The 18,838-nt window shown below is 46.7% G+C and overlaps 1 protein-coding gene across 1 annotated transcript in view; it reads right to left on the reverse strand.

Annotated features, from left to right (window-relative positions):
• Positions 1–8,403: 8,403 nt before the first annotated feature.
• Positions 8,404–18,838, reverse strand: part of LOC143982508 (cytochrome P450 2G1-like) — a 76,689-nt gene continuing 66,254 nt past the window's right edge. The window contains exon 9 of the mRNA XM_077481321.1: positions 8,404–9,638. Coding sequence (XP_077337447.1) covers positions 9,445–9,638 — 194 coding nt within the window. The 3' untranslated portion in view covers positions 8,404–9,444. The remainder of the gene's footprint in view (positions 9,639–18,838) is intronic.

The raw sequence follows: 18,838 nt of genomic DNA on the forward strand, positions 1-18,838 counted from the left end.
CTCTCTCAGATGTAGGACTTTGAGACAGAAGGGTGCAAACTCTAGTCTCAGAAGCATCAACCTCAAGTATTAAAGGTAACGTAGGATCAGGATGTGCCAACACAGGAGCAGAAAAAAGGAAGCCTTGAGACTCTCAAAGGCCTTAATGGACTTCAGAGGCTAACACTGTGGGTTACTGTCCTTTCTGGTCATATCAGTCAGAGGCTTGACCAGAGATAAGAAGTTACGAATAAACTTCCAATAATAGTTGACAAAGCCAAGAAAACACTGCAGAGGATGTAAACCCACAGGTCGGGGCCACTGTAGGACTGCTAAAAGTTTCTCTGGGTCCATCGAAAAACCAACAGTGGAAATTACATAACCCAGTAGTTTAACCTGTTCACGATGAAATTCGCACTTATCCAATTTACAATAGAGATTGCTCTCTCTTAGTTTCTGAAGCGCATGACAGACATCTGTGTGGAGGCTCTCCAGGGACTTGGAAAAATATGAGGATATCATCAAGATAAACCACCACCCATAACTGCAACAAATTTCTGAGGAAATCGTTAATAAATTCCTGGAAAACTGCCGGGGAGTTACAAAGGCCAAAAGGCATTACGAGGTACTCATAATGGTCTGTTTTGGTATTAAGCACAGTTTTCCACTCGTCGCCCTCCTTAATCCCCACGAAATTGTATGCCCCTCTCAAATCAAGCTCCCTTGAGACAGTCAAATAACTCCGTAATCAATGGAATCGCATAGTCATTCTTAATTGTGATTGAGACCCCTAGAATCAAGGTTTTTTTCAGTGGGAACGTGGGGGGACGCAGTTCCGGCACCTCCAGAACCTTCAGCACTGAATGTATGTTATGGCAAGGGGTACTGGAAGTCTATTGATGTTTGAGGGGGGTCTATTTTTTCCAGGGGTCTAATGTTGCTGGGGTGGGTCTTATGTTGCTGGGGGTCAATTGTTGCTGAGAGGGATCTACTGCTGGCGGAAGGGTCTTTGGGTGCTGGCTGCTTGAGGATCTGTCGATGCAGGCTGTTAGGAGTCTATTGTTGCTGTAGTGGATCTATTTTCTTGCCTTTCTTGTTATCAATAACAAATTCTATACAAATTACTTAGCACCACAAAAAGATACTTGGTTTTATATACTATAAAAGCAGGAGGAGGATAAGTACTGGAACCAAGAAACAGTGCTCTGAGGTGGGTAGGGGGCAGAGACAAGGTGTGACTCGGAAGGGGGAGTTCCTGCACCTACTCTCTAAGAAAAAAAATCCCTGCCTAGAATCAATACAAAGTCTCAGTTCACCACTTTTCTTCTTTACATAGAGTAACAGCACCAGCAGGAGACAGGGATTTGCGGATGAAACCTCGAGAAAGTACGTCTGCAACATACTCCTCCATGGCCTTATCCTCCAAGACCGACAAAGGGCAAACTCAGCCATGAGGGGTAGGGATGAGCTTCGAGTTCGAGTCGAACTCATGTTCGATTTGAATATTGCCTGTTCGCCTGTTCAGCGAACAGTGAACAATTTGGTGTGTTTGTGGCAAATTCAAAAAGCTGCGGAACACCCTGTACAAGTCTATGGGAGAAATCTAAAGTGCTAATTTTAAAGGCTAATATGCAAGTTATTGTCCTAAAAAGTGTTTGGGGACCTGGGTCCTGCCCCAGGGGACATGTATTAATGCAAAAAAAAGTTTTAAAAATTGAAGTTTTTTCAGGAGCAGTGATTTTAATAATGCTTAAAGTGAAACAATAAAAGTGTAATATTCCTTTAGATTTCGTACCTGGGGGTGACTATAGTATACCTGTGAAGGGGCACATGTTTCCCGTGCTTAGAACTGTACCTGCACAAAGTGTCATTTCTGCAGAAAAAAAAAGTCATTTAAAATGACTCCCCGTAATACAGAGAACAGTCATTGAAAGTCATTGATAAAAAAAAAAGTGTGGGGTTCCCCCAAATTCAATTGCCAGGCCCTTCAGGTCTCGTATGGATATTAAGGGGAACCCTGCATCAAATGAAAAAAAAAAATATGTGGGGTTCCCCCTAAATATCTATACCAGACCCTTCAGGTCTGGTATGGATTTTAAGGGGAACTCCACGACAAATAAAAAAAAATGGTGTGGAGTTCTCCCTAAAAATCCATACCAGACCCTTTATCCGAGCATGCAACCTGGCAGGCTGCAGGAAAAGAGGGGGGGACGAGAGAGTGCCCCCCCCTCCTGAACCGTACCAGGCCACATGCCCTCAACATTGGGAGGATGCTTTGGGGGTCTGTGACCCCTCAAAGCACCTTGTCCCCATGTTGATGAGGACAAGGGCCTCATCCCCACAACCCTGGCTGGTGGTTGTGGGGGTCTGCGGGGGGGCTTATCAGAATCTGGAAGCCCCCTTTAACAAGGGGACCCCCAGATCCTGCCCCCCTGTTTGAAATGGTAAGGGGGTACAAAAGTACTTCTACCATTTCACAAAGAAAGTGTAAAAGAATGTTAAAAAAGACACATACACTGCTTGGGAGGGGAGAGGGGGTCGACTGCACTCGCTACTCCGCGAGAATCTGTGGGCAGCAAAGGGCTTAAATGGCAGCTGCTTTGGACCCCAGTGATGACAAGGCAGCGCAGGGCAGCCAGCACTTGCCTTCAGTGGCGCCGCACCGACTCCAGTCGACTCACCCCCACTGTCCGAGAAACCAAAAGTGATGTACTAGCACCACCCACGCCCACTGTCCTCTCCTCCATTCCCGGCCACACCAATCCCATGCCACTACTAGGCATACTGACGAATGAAAGTAGAGTGGGAGTGTATGCGGGCGCACAACTTGCGCCCTGAACACGCCCTAAACATGGGCAAATCAGCTTCCCAGCCTAAAATCAGCTGATTGCGGGCTGGGAAGCTTCCCATAGATCGCCACATGTCCGAGCACCCCCTATGGATGGGCCGCCACTGTTCAGGGGTTCCCTGGATGGGTAGGACATTTCACAAAGAAAGTGTAAAAGAATGTTAAAAAAGACACACACACACACTGCTTGGGAGGGGAGAGGGGGTCGACTGCACTCGCTACTCCGCGAGAATCTACGGGCAGCAAAGGGCTTAAATGGCAGCTGCTTTGGACCCCAGTGATGACAAGGCAGGGCAGGGCAGCCAGCACTTGCCTTCAGTGGCGCCGCACGCACTCCAGTCGACTCACCCCCACTGTCCGAGAAACCGAAAGTGATGTACTAGCACCACCCACGCCCACTGACCTCTCCTCCATTCCCGGCCACACCAATCCCATGCCACTACTAGGCATACTGACGAATGAAAGTAGAGTTGGAGTGTATGCGGGCGCACAGCTTGAGCCCTGAACATGCCCTAAACATGGACAAATCAGCTTCCCAGCCTACAATCAGCTGATTGCAGGCTGGGAAGATTCCCATAGATCGCTGCATGTCCGAGCACCCCCTATGGATGGGCCGCCACTGTTCGGGGGTTCCCTGGATGGGTAGGACAAAACTTCAAAAAGTGACCTGCCTGGCCACAATAAAGGCACAATCTCTCCCTCCTGCTAAGGATTCTCTCATCCCCAGAGAGATGCATGAAGCCCAAGCGCTCCTTAAAAGAGAGTCTTTCTTGTGTCTGGAGTCAATGACGATGGCAAATGTGATCAAATTCTCCAGCTCAGTGGGTATATCTCGGGCTGCTATCTCATCCTTGATGGTATCCAAGAGACCATGAGAAAAAGCAGCGATGAGGGTCTCATTGTTCCAAGCAACCTCTGCTGCCAGAGTACAGAATTCAATGGCGCAATCGGCAACAGTTCTCGTACTCTGTTTGATGGACATAAGTCACTTAGAAGTAGAAGCAGAGCGTGCAGGAACGTCAAATACCCTTTTAAAGGAAGCCAAAAACTGAGGGTGACTCAAGACAACAGGTTTTTGCATCTCCCATAGAGGGTTTGCCCAGGCCAAGGCTCTCTCAGAAAGCAAAGATATCACAAACCCTACTTTGCTTCTGTCCGTGGGAAACGCCTAAAGCAGCATCTTAAAGTATATCTCAACCTGGTTAAGAAACCCTCTGCATTGGACTGGATCGCCCCCAAATCGCTGGGGTAGCAGAGCAAAACCAGACATACCACTTGTAGAGGTAGTACTTGAGGAGGGTGCCTGAACAGAGACTGGAGCAGCAGCAGAGGCAGCCTGAAACACAGGTTGTACCGGAGCAGCCACAGTGGGAGATTCCAGGTGAGCCGTGTGACTCAGGAGCGTTTGTAACGTCATGGCAAACTGATCCATGCAGTGATCCTGCTCATCCAATCTGGAAAAAATATTACCAACAAGTGGATTGACTGCATCTTCTGAATTCAAGGCCTTCGACTACTGTCAGAAACCATGAATCAGACTGAGACAGAAGTACAGTTAAATCTCACTTGTTTAATAATAATAAAAAAGCTGGATCTGGAGCCAGAAGGAATGTCAGCCAAGCAAGTCTTTAACACAAAAAGCGTCTCTAGAGATGTGACCAAGGAGAAGGCAGAGATCATCTGGGCTGGACGGCTTAAGTAGGCAGGACTGACAAGCAGGATATCATAAACAGGTAAGTCACTGTGGAGTGATAGGAGCTGGCAATTAGCCGACAGCTGAGTGGTCAGCTCAGAGAAGGAAGGGTTCAGCCCAGCCCTGACACAGTGGATGTCTTGGAGGTGTGTTTGGGGTTGTTATGCTGGAGCCCAGTCTCCGAAGGGAGGGGATTATGCTTTGCTTCAGTATGTCACAGGACATGTTGGCATTCATGGTTCCCTCAATGAACTGTAGATCCCCAGTGTCGGCAGCACTCATGCAGCTCCAAACCATGACACTTCCACCACCAAGCTTGACTGTAGGCAAGACACACTTGTCTTTGTACTCCTCACCTGGTTGCCGCTACACACACTTGACATTATCTGAACCAAATAAGTTTATCTTGGTCTCATAAGAACACAGGACATGGTTCCAGTAATCCATGTCCTTAGTCTGCTTGTCTTCAGCAAACTATTTGCAGGCTTTCCCGTGCATCATCTTTAGAAGAGGTTTCCTTCTGGGATGACAGCCATGTAGACCAATTTGATGTAATGTGCGGCAAATGGTCTGAGCACTGACAGGCTGACCCCTTCAACCTCGGCAGCAATGCTGACAGCACTCATACGTCTATTTCCCAAAGACAACCTCTGGATATGATGCTGAGCACGTGCACTCAACTTCTTTGGTCAACCATGGTGAGGCCTGTTCTGAGTGGAACCTGTCCTGTTAAACCTCTGTATGGTCTTGACCACCGTGCTGTAGCTCAGTTTTAGGGTCTTGGCAATCTTCTTATAGCCTAGGCCTGTGATGGCAAACCTTGGCACCCCAGATGTTTTGAAACTACACTTCCCATGATGCTCATGCACTCTGCAGTGTAGTTGAGCATCATGGGAAATGTAGTTTCAAAACATCTGGGGTGCCAAGGTTCGCCATCACTGGCCTAGGCCGTCTTTTTGTAGAGCAACAATTCTTTTTTTCAGATCCTCTGAGTTCTTTGCCATGAGGTGCCATGTTCTTCAGCTCTGTGTATACAAAGGAGCATAGGGGGCTCATGTCCACAATGGGGGTGGTAGTGACACAGCCCCAAATGATCCACAATGACTCAAAACGGATATGGTCCAGAAATATTTAGACAGAATAAAGGTGGATAAAGCATTTTTAGGGACTCATTAATGGTGGGAATAGTACCACTGGATTGGCGTAGGGCCAATGCGATGCCTAAATTTAAAAAGGGAACAAAGTATTTACCAAGTAACTATAAACCTGTTTGCTTAACTTCTGTAGTCGGGAAGATACTGGAGAGTTTAATAAAATACCACATAGACAAGTTTTTGCTGAAAAAAATATTTTAAGCAACAGAGAGCATGGATTCATGAAAGACAGAAGTTGTCAAACAAACCCGATTTCTTTTTATGAGGAGGTAAATAAAATCTTGGACAGAAGGGTTGTGGTGGTTGTGGTATACTTGGATTTTGCAAAAGTGTTTGACACAGTTCCCCACACATGGCTCATGTATAAGGTAAAGTCTACAGGTTTGGAAATATCAGTTTGTAAATGGATAGTGAGTCCCGCAGCTAGCATCCACAAGGGGGAGGTAGGTGCAGGGACAGCATGACATGTGCTGGACTGCACAGTCGCCGTTTTAAGGGGAGTGTATGGCCGCTTTAAGGATTATGGGGTGGGCGGAGCCAGGGGCGGAGCCACGACGTCCATTACGTGCTATCAGGGACAATGCTAGCAGTTGGAGAGCGGAGGAGGAAGCAATCCCCCCCCACCCTCCCTGGTTTGGTACGGGGCTTCGGTCTCGGGTGATAGTGTGTTTCATTGGGCGGTTCTGGGGGCTTTAGATGAGGAAGTGAGGTACAGGTAAAAGGCCTGTTGTACCCATCCATGGGATGGGGGTGGTTGTATGTACTTCCAGGTTATGAGGGTTTAACCTGGAAGGGTTTAAAACAGGTAGGTCACTGCTACAGTTGGTTATAGCCTCCGAGACAGGGGTTGCCGTCTGGAGGTCAAAAGGTTATAGTTGAAGTTGTTGGCAGTGACCATTTTATGTTGTGATGCTACGTACCCATGACCCCTTGGAAAGGCTGGGAAAGTTTTTACCGTTTTTAAATGTTGGTATTTATTAAAGATTATATTTTGGTTAATAAAGTTTAGGCCTGATGGCCATTTACTCCAAAATCTGTCCAGTCATTTGTTAAGAGGGACAAGGTTTGGAGGGGGGGGGGGGGGGGCGGGTAAGCCGGGTTATGAAGGTTCCGAGGTAATATAAAATATAACACTGGGTTGAGTCCTACAAATGTCAAAAAAACTGTCTAAAATACAGAATTCAGAGATTAATTAACAGAGGTTAATGATTCTTACTCTGAATGGTCTAAAGTTATCAGTGGTGTACCCCAAGGTTCAGTGTTGGGACCCTTACTTTTTAATACCTTTATAAATGATATAGGGTCTGGGATTAAAAGTAATATTTCTGTCTTTGCAGATGACACAAAGCTATGCAGTGGAATAACGTCCTTACAGAATGTCTCCAATTTACAAGCCATCCTCAATGCACTGTCTAATTGGGTGACTATGTGGCAGATGAGGTTTAATGTTAATAAATATAAAGTTATGCACTTGGGGGCTAAGAATATGCATGTATCATACATACTAGGGGGAGTCCAACTGGGGGGATCCATAGTGGTGAAGGATCTGGAGGTTTTGGTAGATCATAAGCTCAATAATAGCATGCAATACCAAGCTGCAGTTTCCAAAGTGAGCAAAGTCCTTTCTTGTGCTAGGAGAGGAATGGACTCCATAGAGAGAGAGAGAGAGATCATTTTGACTCTGTACAAATCATTAGTAAGACCTCATCTGGAATACGAAGTTCAGTTTTGGGCACCAGTTCTCAAAAAGGATATTGGGGAACTGGAGAAAGTGCAGAGAAGGGCAACCAAACTGATAAGAGGCATGGAGGAACTCGGCTATGAGGAAAGATTAGAGGAACTGAATTTATTCACTTGAGAAGAGGAGATTAAGGGGGGATATGATCACCATGTATAAATATATAAGGGGTCCATGTAGTGAACTTGGTGTTGAGTTATTCCCTTTATGGTCAACTCTGAGGATAAGGGATCACTCTTTACGGCTAGAGGAAAAGAGATTTCATCTCCAAATATGGAAAGGTTTCTTCACAGTAAGAGCTGTGAAAATGTGGACTAGACTCCCTCCAGAGGTGGTTCTGGCCAGCTTAGTAGATTGCTTTAAGTAAGGCCTGGATTCTTTCCTAAATGTACATAATATAACTCTATCATTTATAGATAAAGTTGATCCAGGGAGGATCATGCTTTTCTGGGTTTTTTTTTTGCCTTCCTCTGGATCAACTGTGGGTATAGGATTGGGTATATGGGATTGTATGATATTTTTTATTTTATTTTTTTATTTTTTTATGGTTGAACTAGATGGACTTCCGTCTTTTTTCAACCTGACTAACTATGTGACTATGTTGAACTTCCAGTGACCAATATGAGTGAGTGAGAGCGATAACACAAAATTTAACACACCTGTTCCGCACCTGAGACCTTGTAACACTAACGAGTCACATGACACCAGGGAGGGAAAATGGCTAATTGGGCCCAATTTGGACATTTTCACTTAGGGGTGTACTCACTTTTGTTGCCAGTGGTTTAGACATTAATGGCAAATTTACACTGTTATACAAGCTGTACACTCACTACTTTACATTGTAGCAAAGTGTCATTTCTTCAGTGTTGTCACATGAAAAGATATAATAAAATATTTACAAAAAATGGGAGATAACGTACAATACTGTGCAAACAGGTCTTAGACAGGTGTGAAAAAATGCTGTAAATTAAGAATGCTTTCAGAAATAGTGTGAAGGGTGAATAGTTTATTTTTATTCATTATCAAGTAAATGAACAAAAGAAAAAGACAAATCAAATCAGTATTCGGGGTGACAACCCTTTGTCTTTAAGCCCTTGTACACACGGTCGGAGATTCCGACAACCAAATCCGTCTGAGTAATTCAGACGGATTAATTCCGGAAGAGGTCCGGAAGTGATGTTGCATACACACGGTCGGACTAAGTTGTCGGAAAATCCGATTGTACACAACGTGATGGCGTTATTTCGTTACAACGGGACTACGTTCAGGCTAATAGCCAATAGCTTTGGCCTAGGAATTTGATCTGAGCATGCGTGGCACTTTGTCTGTCGGAGTAGGCTACACATGATCGGAGTATGTCCGATCGGAGCATTTTGTCGTAAAATTTTACCGGCAAGTTGGAAAAGTTGGTCCGTTGGATATTCCGACGGAAACAGTCCGATGCAGACCACACACAGTCGGAATATCGGACAAAACGGTCCGATAGGACACATTCCGACGGAATCTCCGACCATGTGTACAAGGGCTAAGACAACATCAATTCTTCTAGGTAGACTTGCACAGAGATTTTGAAGGAATTCAGCAGGTAGGTGGTTTCAAATACTTTGGAGCATTAACCACAGATCTTTTGTGGATGTAGGCTGCCTCAAATCCTTCTGTCTCTTTATGTAATCTCAGACAGCCTCATTGATGTTGAGATCAGGGCATGGATATAGGACATGGAAACACGGCTATGCAGGAAAACATAGGCACTGGGCTGCAGAATAATAACAGCAGGTGCTATAGACCGATGAGACAAAATGTGAAATATTTAGCTGTAGTAGGAGGTAGTTTGTTTGCAAAGGGCTGGAGAGCAGTGCATCTCACTTGCAAGGGAAGAAGCATCATCTAGCGACACCTTAACATGCAGATAGATCTGTATACAAAATGAGATTTAATACAAAAAAAAGTGAATTCAAATATTGCAAATTATTTAAAAACGAACTCGATTTGAGGTTCTCTAAAGTCATCGTTATGGTTGGTGAAATGGATGCTATAAGGGAATCGAATAGGGGACAAATGCCATATTAAATCTGGGAGCCCTTTTTCCTAATCCACTGTATTCTGGCGAGAGATCAATCTCATCAGGTGATTTATCAGAGCGGATGTCAAATTTCTGAAGGATGGACGTGAGGTAGAGGAAAAGCTCCATGCGTGCTAGGCCTTCTCCAGGACAAGCTCTCTTTCCTAAACAAGGACGACAAAGACAGTAACAGATTAAAAGTCTTTTTTTTTGCCTCATACAATCAGTTCAGACCTGCCTTATTTTAAAATGACCTTAGAAACGCATAATTTATTTTTGCCGTAGTTGTCCTTTTTTGGAAAATGCTAGCCCAATATGAAATCTTCTAACTGAAATAAATTAAAGCCTAACTATGTTTACTGTGACTTTTGGGCCAAGCTGGTTTTCCTTCACTAATAGATGCACCTGATGTTAGCAATGTATAAACAATACATTGTATGTAGCCTCGGCTACATACAGTATACGGGGATGTGTTCCTGCAGTGGAACAGGGACTTTCCGTCCGACTCCCTGAACAAAGTAGAGTCCGGATGGGTGTTGCTTGTATGGGACCTGGATTGGGTGACTGTTCATGCCAAGTTTTTCCAGTTTCCACTACGTTTTTTCTCCAGATAGGATAATCACATACAGTGGCGGAATTATAGGGGTCGCCAAGATCGCCATGGCGACCGGGCCCCTTGCTGCAGGGGGCCCTCAGGCCCCCTGTACTCTCCCGTAGGAGGGGAGGCTGAGAGGAGCTCCTCGATCATCAGCCGAACTGAAATCGGCTCTGTGCGGGAGCTCCTCACATTAGGGTAAAGTGTGTGCTCTTTGTCTCCCCCTACAGTGCAGTACCCGGCAGGAAGAGCCAAGGTACTGTAAATGTCTGCCGTTTTTTTTTTTATAAGACTAGCTACTGCATTTGTGTTTATATGTGTGTGTGAGCATGCTTGTATGTGTGTGTGTGTGAGCATGCTTGTATTTGTGTGTGTGTGTGTGTGTGAGCATGCTTGTATGTATGTGTGAGCATGCTTGTATGTGTATGTATGAGCATGCTTGTATGTGTGTGTGTATGTGTGAGCATGCTTGTATGTGTGTGTGTGTGTGTGTGAGCATGCTTGTATGTGCATGTGTGTGTGAGCATGCTTGTATGTGCGTGTGTGTGAGCATGCTTGTATGTGCGTGTGTGTGAGCATGCTTGTATGTGTGTGTGAGCATGCTTGTATGTGTGTGTGAGCATGCTTGTATGTATGTGCGTGTGAGCATGCTTGTATGTGCGTGTGTGAGCATGCTTGTATGTGCGTGTGTGTGTGAGCATGCTTGTATGTGCGTGTGTGAGCATGCATGTATGTGTGTGTGTGAGCATGCTTGTATGTGCGTGTGTGTGTGAGCATGCTTGTATGTATGTGCGTGTGAGCATGCTTGTATGTGTGTGTGTGTGTGTGTGTGTGTGTGTGTGTGTGTGAGCATGTATGTATGTGTGTGTGTGTGTGTGTGAGCATGCGTGTGTGTGTGTGTGTGTGTGTGTGTGTGAGCATGCTTGTATGTGTGTGTGAGCATGCTTGTATGTGTGTGTGTGTGTTCATATATGTATGTGTATGTATGCATGTGTGTGTGCGCATGTATGTGAGTGTGCATGTATGCATATGTATGTATGTGAATGTGCATGTGTTTATCAGTGGCATCCAAAAGGGTGCACAGGTGCCACCCCCTCTCTCCAGCCACACCCTCTATGACCAATGGATAGATTCATGCATAGCATAGCATGAATCTATCCATGGCCACCGCTGGCACCCCCATATTTAGGTGTCTGGTCCCTTTTGAGGTGTCGGGCGCCTGAATTACAGCGGCGGGGGGTGTTTTTGCAGCACCTGATTAGAGCCATGGGCTCTAATAGGCTTCAAAATAGGTGAACTGCGAGCGCCATGCTTGACGCTCACAGTCTACCCAGGTGTGTTAGAAAAGTGAATTAATATTCACTTTCCTAACACTGAACCGCCTCTCCACCAATCAGGTGTGCGGGTCTGTTACCCATCACCTGATTGGCTGAAATGATAGGCGCAGCTATTGGACGCCTATCAGGAGGAGAGGACAGGAGATGAGGATGGCAGGAGATGCATGGAGGACCCCGCTCATGGCCGTTACCCGCTGCCCCACCAAGACAGGGTAAGTGGCGGGCAGACAGTGAGCGGGTGGTGGGGATTCACAGTGACAGCATTTGATGGGCACACCAACAGCATTTGATGGGCACAGTGGCGGCATTTGATGGGCACAGTGGCAACATTTGATGGGTACACTGGCAGCATTTGATGGGCACAGCGGTGGCATTTGATGGGCACAGCGGCAGAGTTTGATGGGCACAGTGGTGGCGCTTGATGGTACAGTGGTGGCGTTTGATGGGCACAGTGGCTTTAATTGATGTTTTTTAAATCGGTTCCTTTATATGCGGCCACCCACTTGGGACTGGGCCCTGGTGTTCCACCATCGGGCTCGGAGAAAAGAGCCCTGTCCGGAGGTCGGGGGGGGGGGCCTCCAAGGTTTCCTGCATCGGGGCCCTGAAGGTTCTAGTTACACCACTGATCACATACCTGCCTTTAGGGAGAAGTTCCTCCAATTTGTGTCACTCACTGTTTATGCCTGAAGTCTAATTTCTCATATTCCCGCCCTGAGGCCTGTTAATAAAGTACATCCAGTCCATATGCTTTTCAATGCTTACTGCATCACATTAAGCTCATAGCAATACACTTTCTTCACACACAGTACACAATCTCAGTGCAGAATGCTGAGTGCAATTTTAGTAATGGATAAATATTCCTGCGCTACCATGTAAAAAAAAAAAAAATATAGTAATAGAAAGAACTGCTACATACACCAAATGTGGATCAAACCATATCCACTATAAATGTTATCGGATAAGGAGGGTGGTGTTGTGCTGTTCTATAGGGTAACAAGAAATATATAAAAAAATAATATTAAATATGAGAGGTGTGTTGCTGTAATTCTCGCGGGGAACCAGTACCGTATTTATCGGCGTACAACGCACTTTTTTCCCCTTAAAATCAGGGGAAAATCGTGGGTGCGTGTTATATGGCGATCCCCCGCTGATTTTGAGCGGAGGAGCGAGCAGCGCCGTTATACATACATAGCCGAGTGTACTTGATTAGTCTCGGCTCTGCTCACAGTCATGCACAGTCCGCCCTATGAAGGACATAACACAGGGACTGGGCGTGACTGTGAGTGGAGCCAAGACTAGCCGAGTACACTCGGCTATGTATGTATATCGGCTCCTCTCGGCTCCACTCACAGTCACAGCCAGTCCCGCCATTGGACCTGTGTTATGTCCATCATAGGGCGGGACTGCAAGAGGAGCCGAGATACACAGGACGGCTCTGTGTATCTCGGCAGGACCATATTTAAACTGCAGTGACACTGACAAGGTTGCGATGTCACTGGGCAAGGATGCAAATGGCACTAACAAGGCTGCAATGTCACTGGGCAAGGATGCAAATGGCACTAACAAGGCTGCAATGTCACTGACAAGGCTGCAAATGACACTGACAAGGCTGCAGATGGACACTGATAAGGCTGCATTGATGGACATTTAAATGTAAGTTTTTTTTCCTAAAAAAGTTAAAATTCCCTCCTAAACTTGGGGTGCATGTTATACGCCGGCGCCTGTTATACGCCGGCGCGTGTTATACGCCGATAAATACGGTAATTGCAAATGCAATAAATATAAAGAGGCACAGAAAAAAGAGGTATAAGTTCAGGTGTACTGCGATCCTATACACAAAGCCAACTTCACTATTTTTCACCTTACTATTAAAGTGCTACGTGACAACAAAGGAAACAACATATAATATTGTGCAAACAGTGCAAAAAATTGCAAAAGTGCAAATATTGCTAATGTAAACAATAGAAAATCTGTGCAAACATCCGTAATAAAGTGCAAAGTGAACAGGTGTCAAACAATTAAATGCAATAGTATATGTAATATACTCAGGAAGTGCATAAATTGGTATCGTACAAAGGGCACAGATTACAACGCTCTGTGCACCTAACCTATGCAAATTAGCATAAACAGCGGTATAGCAGCAAATTAATAAATAAATACCTTACAAAATTAATAGATCAAAATTTATAAAATAAGTGATAATATATTTGTCAAAAAGGAATATTCTTTCTATATGTAGATCAGCATATAGATATATTAGTGTTTAATCCATGCATATAATGCAAAATCTTCTTAAGTGCAAGTGCTTCACCGTGCAAAAAAAAAAAGTGCAATATTTCCAGAGAAAGGTGAAGACATCCAGGTGTTTCTCTACTTCGTCCAAACACACACTGATAATAATACTTTTGGCGATAGTGTAGATGAGCGAGTTTAGGATGGAGGAACTTGACTGGCCTGCACAGAGTCCTGACCTCAACCTGATAGAACATCTTTGGGATGAATTAAAGCGGAGACTGCGAGCCAGGCCTTTTCTTTCAACATCAGTGCATGACCTCACAAATGCTCTTCTGGAAGAATGGTCAAACGTTCCCATAGACACACTCCTAAACCTTGTGGACGGCCTTCCCAGAAGAGTTGAGGCTGTTATAGCTGCAAAGTGTGGGCCAACTCAATATTGCCATTAAAGTTCATGTGCGTTTAAAGGCAGGTGTCTCAATACTTTTGGCAATATAGTGTATATACCTGAAATAAGGTAATAAAGAGCAAAGGTTTTGCATGCTAATGGTAAAAAAAAATATGAACCACGTGACGTCCGCATCTTAAATACCCTCTCTCAGAGGGCACAGGGAGAGGGCCACTCCCACTGACCTGGCTCAGAAAGAAGAGTAATTTAAGCACCTGACCAGACCATAGTTCCACGCCTGCCACCAGAGGCAGTGCCCCCCTGTGGCCAGGCTGAACATCTCGCGGCACAGTCAGACTGACACAGAAGTCAAATTTAGAAAAATAGACCCAAACCAAACTGTAGCCTTGGTAAAGTTTTAAGTTTGAAAACTGAGACAGCAGCGTGGTGCCATTGGCTCTCGCTAGTGTCAATCAAAGTCAGTCAGCCAATGAGGAGAGAAAGGGGGTGGGGTCAGGCCATGGCTCTGTGTCTGAATGAACACAGGGAGCTGTGGCTCGACTCGGGTGCCCCCATAGCAGGCTGCTTGCTGTGGGGGCACTCAACAGGAGCACCAAAGAGGGACCCAAGAAGAGGCGGATCAGGGCTGCCCTGTGCAAATCCACTGCACAGAGCAGGTAAGTATAACATATTTGTTATTTTTAACTAAAAAAACAAAAAACAAGACTTTGCAATCTTTTTAGGAGTACAACCAGGGCCGGCGCTACCACTAGGCGAAGTAGGCAGCCGCCTAGGGCGCACTACCACCTAGGGCGCAACCACGACCTTTGTCCAGTGTGAGCTCCTCTTCTGATCTCTCGCCCCCCCCCCCCCCTGTGGTGTGCCGCCGGCGCCACCAATCCCCCATGTTTGCCGCTGAGCGCTCACACGTGTTTATCTCACAGCGCCGCTCTGGGACTCCTTTGCTCCAGCCTGTCCCTCTGGAGCGGCGCTGTGTGTCTGTGTGAGTGCAGCGGAGGGGCGGGGCTCGGCGGAGGTGGGAGCATTGAGAGGTTGGTCAGCTGACCTCCTGCCCGGCGGGGACATCGTGGAGCAGGGTGGACGGCGCTGGCCTGGTCCCGGCGGGGATATGATGGAGGTGGAGCGGGTGGATGGCGCTGGCGTGGACTCCTGAACAATTCTGCACACCCAGTGCGGAGGAGTCGGAGAGGCCCGGATGATGGTCCCTGAAGGCAGCATCAAAGAGCAGAGGTAAGGAGGAGCCGAGGAGGATGGATCATCCCCGATCTACATTGAGCTGTATGGAGGGGGTTTGTGTGTGATGCAGGAAGTAGGAGTCAGGTAGGTCAGTGTGATGTGTGTCAGTGTGATGTGTGTCAGTGTATGTGTCAGTGTATGTGTCATGCCAGTGTATGTGTCAGTGTGATGTGTCAGGGTATGTGTATGTGTCAGTGTGATGTGTCAGTGTGATGGTCAGTGTATGCGTCTGTGTATTCGTCAGTGTATGCGTCAGTGTGATGGTCAGTGTATGCGTCAGTGTGATGGTCAGTGTATGTGTCAGTGTGATGGTCAGTGTAGGTGTCAGTGTGATGGTCAGTGTATGCGTCAGTGTGATGGTCAGTGTATGCGTCAGTGTGATGGTCAGTGTATGCGTCAGTGTGATGGTCAGTGTATGCGTCAGTGTGATGGTCAGTGTATGTGTCAGTGTGATGGTCAGTGTGATGGTCAGTGTATGCGTCAGTGTGATGGTCAGTGTATGCGTCAGTGTGATGGTCAGTGTATGTGTCAGTGTGATGGTCAGTGTGATGGTCAGTGTTTGCGTCAGTGTGATGGTCAGTGTTTGCGTCAGTGTGATGGTCAGTGTATGCGTCAGTGTATGTGTCAGTGTGATGGTCAGTGTATGCGTCAGTGTATGCGTCAGTGTGATGGTCAGTGTGATGGTCAGTGTATGCGTCAGTGTGATGGTCAGTGTATGCGTCAGTGTGATGGTCAGTGTATGTGTCAGTGTGATGGTCAGTGTGATGGTCAGTGTTTGCGTCAGTGTGATGGTCAGTGTTTGCGTCAGTGTGATGGTCAGTGTATGTGTCAGTGTATGTGTCAGTGTGATGGTCAGTGTATGCGTCAGTGTATGCGTCAGTGTGATGGTCAGTGTATGTGTCAGTGTGATGGTCAGTGTATGTGTCAGTGTGATGGTCAGTGTATGTGTCAGTGTGATGGTCAGTGTATGTGTCAGTGTATGTGTCAGTGTATGCGTCAGTGTATGCGTCAGTGTATGCGTCAGTGTGATGCGTCAGTGTATGCGTCAGTGTGATGGTCAGTGTATGCGTCAGTGTGATGGTCAGTGTATGCGTCAGTGTGATGGTCAGTGTATGTGTCAGTGTGATGGCCAGTGTGATGGTCAGTGTTTGCGTCAGTGTGATGGTCAGTGTATGCGTCAGTGTATGTGTCAGTGTATGTGTCAGTGTGATGGTCAGTGTATGCGTCAGTGTATGCGTCAGTGTGATGGTCAGTGTATGTGTCAGTGTGATGGTCAGTGTATGTGTCAGTGTGATGGTCAGTGTGATGGTCAGTGTGATGGTCAGTGTATGCGTCAGTGTGATGGTCAGTGTATGCGTCAGTGTGATGGTCAGTGTATGCGTCAGTGTGATGGTCAGTGTATGTGTCAGTGTGATGGCCAGTGTGATGGTCAGTGTTTGCGTCAGTGTGATGGTCAGTGTATGCGTCAGTGTATGTGTCAGTGTATGTGTCAGTGTGATGGTCAGTGTATGCGTCAGTGTATGCGTCAGTGTATGCGTCAGTGTATGCGTCAGTGTGATGGTCAGTGTATGTGTCAGTGTGATGGTCAGTGTATGTGTCAGTGTGATGGTCAGTGTATGTGTCAGTGTGATGGTCAGTGTATGTGTTAGTGTGATGGTCAGTGTATGTGTCAGTGTATGCGTCAGTGTGATGGTCAGTGTGATGGTCAGTGTGATGGTCAGTGTATGTGTCAGTGTGATGGTCAGTGTGATGGTCAGTGTGATCGTCAGTGTATGCGTCAGTGTATGCGTCAGTGTATGTGTCAGTGTGATGGTCAGTGTGATGGTCAGTGTGATGGTCAGTGTATGCGTCAGTGTGATGGTCAGTGTATGTGTCAGTGTGATGGCCAGTGTGATGGTCAGTGTTTGCGTCAGTGTGATGGTCAGTGTATGCGTCAGTGTATGTGTCAGTGTATGTGTCAGTGTGATGGTCAGTGTATGCGTCAGTGTGATGGTCAGTGTATGTGTCAGTGTGATGGTCAGTGTATGTGTCAGTGTGATGGTCAGTGTATGTGTCAGTGTGATGGTCAGTGTATGTGTCAGTGTGATGGCCAGTGTGATGGTCAGTGTTTGCGTCAGTGTGATGGTCAGTGTATGCGTCAGTGTATGTGTCAGTGTATGTGTCAGTGTGATGGTCAGTGTATGCGTCAGTGTGATGGTCAGTGTATGTGTCAGTGTGATGGTCAGTGTATGTGTCAGTGTGATGGTCAGTGTATGTGTCAGTGTGATGGTCAGTGTATGTGTTAGTGTGATGGTCAGTGTATGTGTCAGTGTATGCGTCAGTGTGATGGTCAGTGTGATGGTCAGTGTATGCGTCAGTGTGATGGTCAGTGTATGTGTCAGTGTATGCGTCAGTGTATGTGTCAGTGTGATGGTCAGTGTGATGGTCAGTGTGATGGTCAGTGTGATCGTCAGTGTATGCGTCAGTGTATGCGTCAGTGTATGTGTCAGTGTGATGGTCAGTGTGATGGTCAGTGTGATGGTCAGTGTATGCGTCAGTGTGATGGTCAGTGTATGTGTCAGTGTGATGGTCAGTGTGATGGTCAGTGTGATGGTCAGTGTATGCGTCAGTGTGATGGTCAGTGTATGTGTCAGTGTATGCGTCAGTGTATGTGTCAGTGTGATGGTCAGTGTGATGGTCAGTGTGATGGTCAGTGTATGCGTCAGTGTATGCGTCAGTGTATGTGTCAGTGTGATGGTCAGTGTGATGGTCAGTGTGATGGTCAGTGTATGCGTCAGTGTGATGGTCAGTGTATGCGTCAGTGTGATGGTCAGTGTATGTGTCAGTGTGATGGTCAGTGTGATGGTCAGTGTGATGGTCAGTGTTTGCGTCAGTGTGATGGTCAGTGTATGCGACAGTGTATGTGTCAGTGTGATGGTCAGTGTATGTGTCAGTGTATGCGTCAGTGTGATGGTCAGTGTGATGGTCAGTGTGATGGTCAGTGTATGCGTCAGTGTATGCGTCAGTGTATGTGTCAGTGTGATGGTCAGAGTGATGGTCAGTGTGATGGTCAGTGTATGTGTCAGTGTGATGGTCAGTGTATGCGTCAGTGTATGTGTCAGTGTATGTGTCAGTGTGATGGTCAGTGTGATGGTCAGTGTGATGGTCAGTGTGATGGTCAGTGTATGCGTCAGTGTATGCGTCAGGCCGCGTACACACGCGCGGACTGTTCGCCCAACCTTGTTCGGCAAACAGTTTCATCAAACAGTCCGCTCAAAATTTGCATGAGCGGACTTGCCCACACACGAGCGGACTGTTTGACGAACAAGGTTGGACAAACAGTTCGCTCAACTTTTGAAATGAACGGACTCGCCCACGTAAGGAGGAGGCAAATCCGCCCATTTCAAGCGCGTGTACAGGTAGGCGGGGCCCGCGAAGGAGACGTCGCGGGCTCCGCCGCCTGGAATGGGCTTAAAGGGGAACCCCAACGCCGAAAAAAATCGGCGTGGGGGTTCCCCCCAAGTCCACACCAGACCCTTGTCCGAGCACGCTACCCGGCCGGCCAGGAAAGGG

The sequence above is a fragment of the Lithobates pipiens genome, unplaced genomic scaffold, assembly GCF_037356315.1.
Source record: "Lithobates pipiens isolate NorthernLeopardFrog02 unplaced genomic scaffold, aLitPip1_a1.2 Scaffold_1, whole genome shotgun sequence".
Taxonomy (NCBI): domain Eukaryota; kingdom Metazoa; phylum Chordata; class Amphibia; order Anura; family Ranidae; genus Lithobates; species Lithobates pipiens.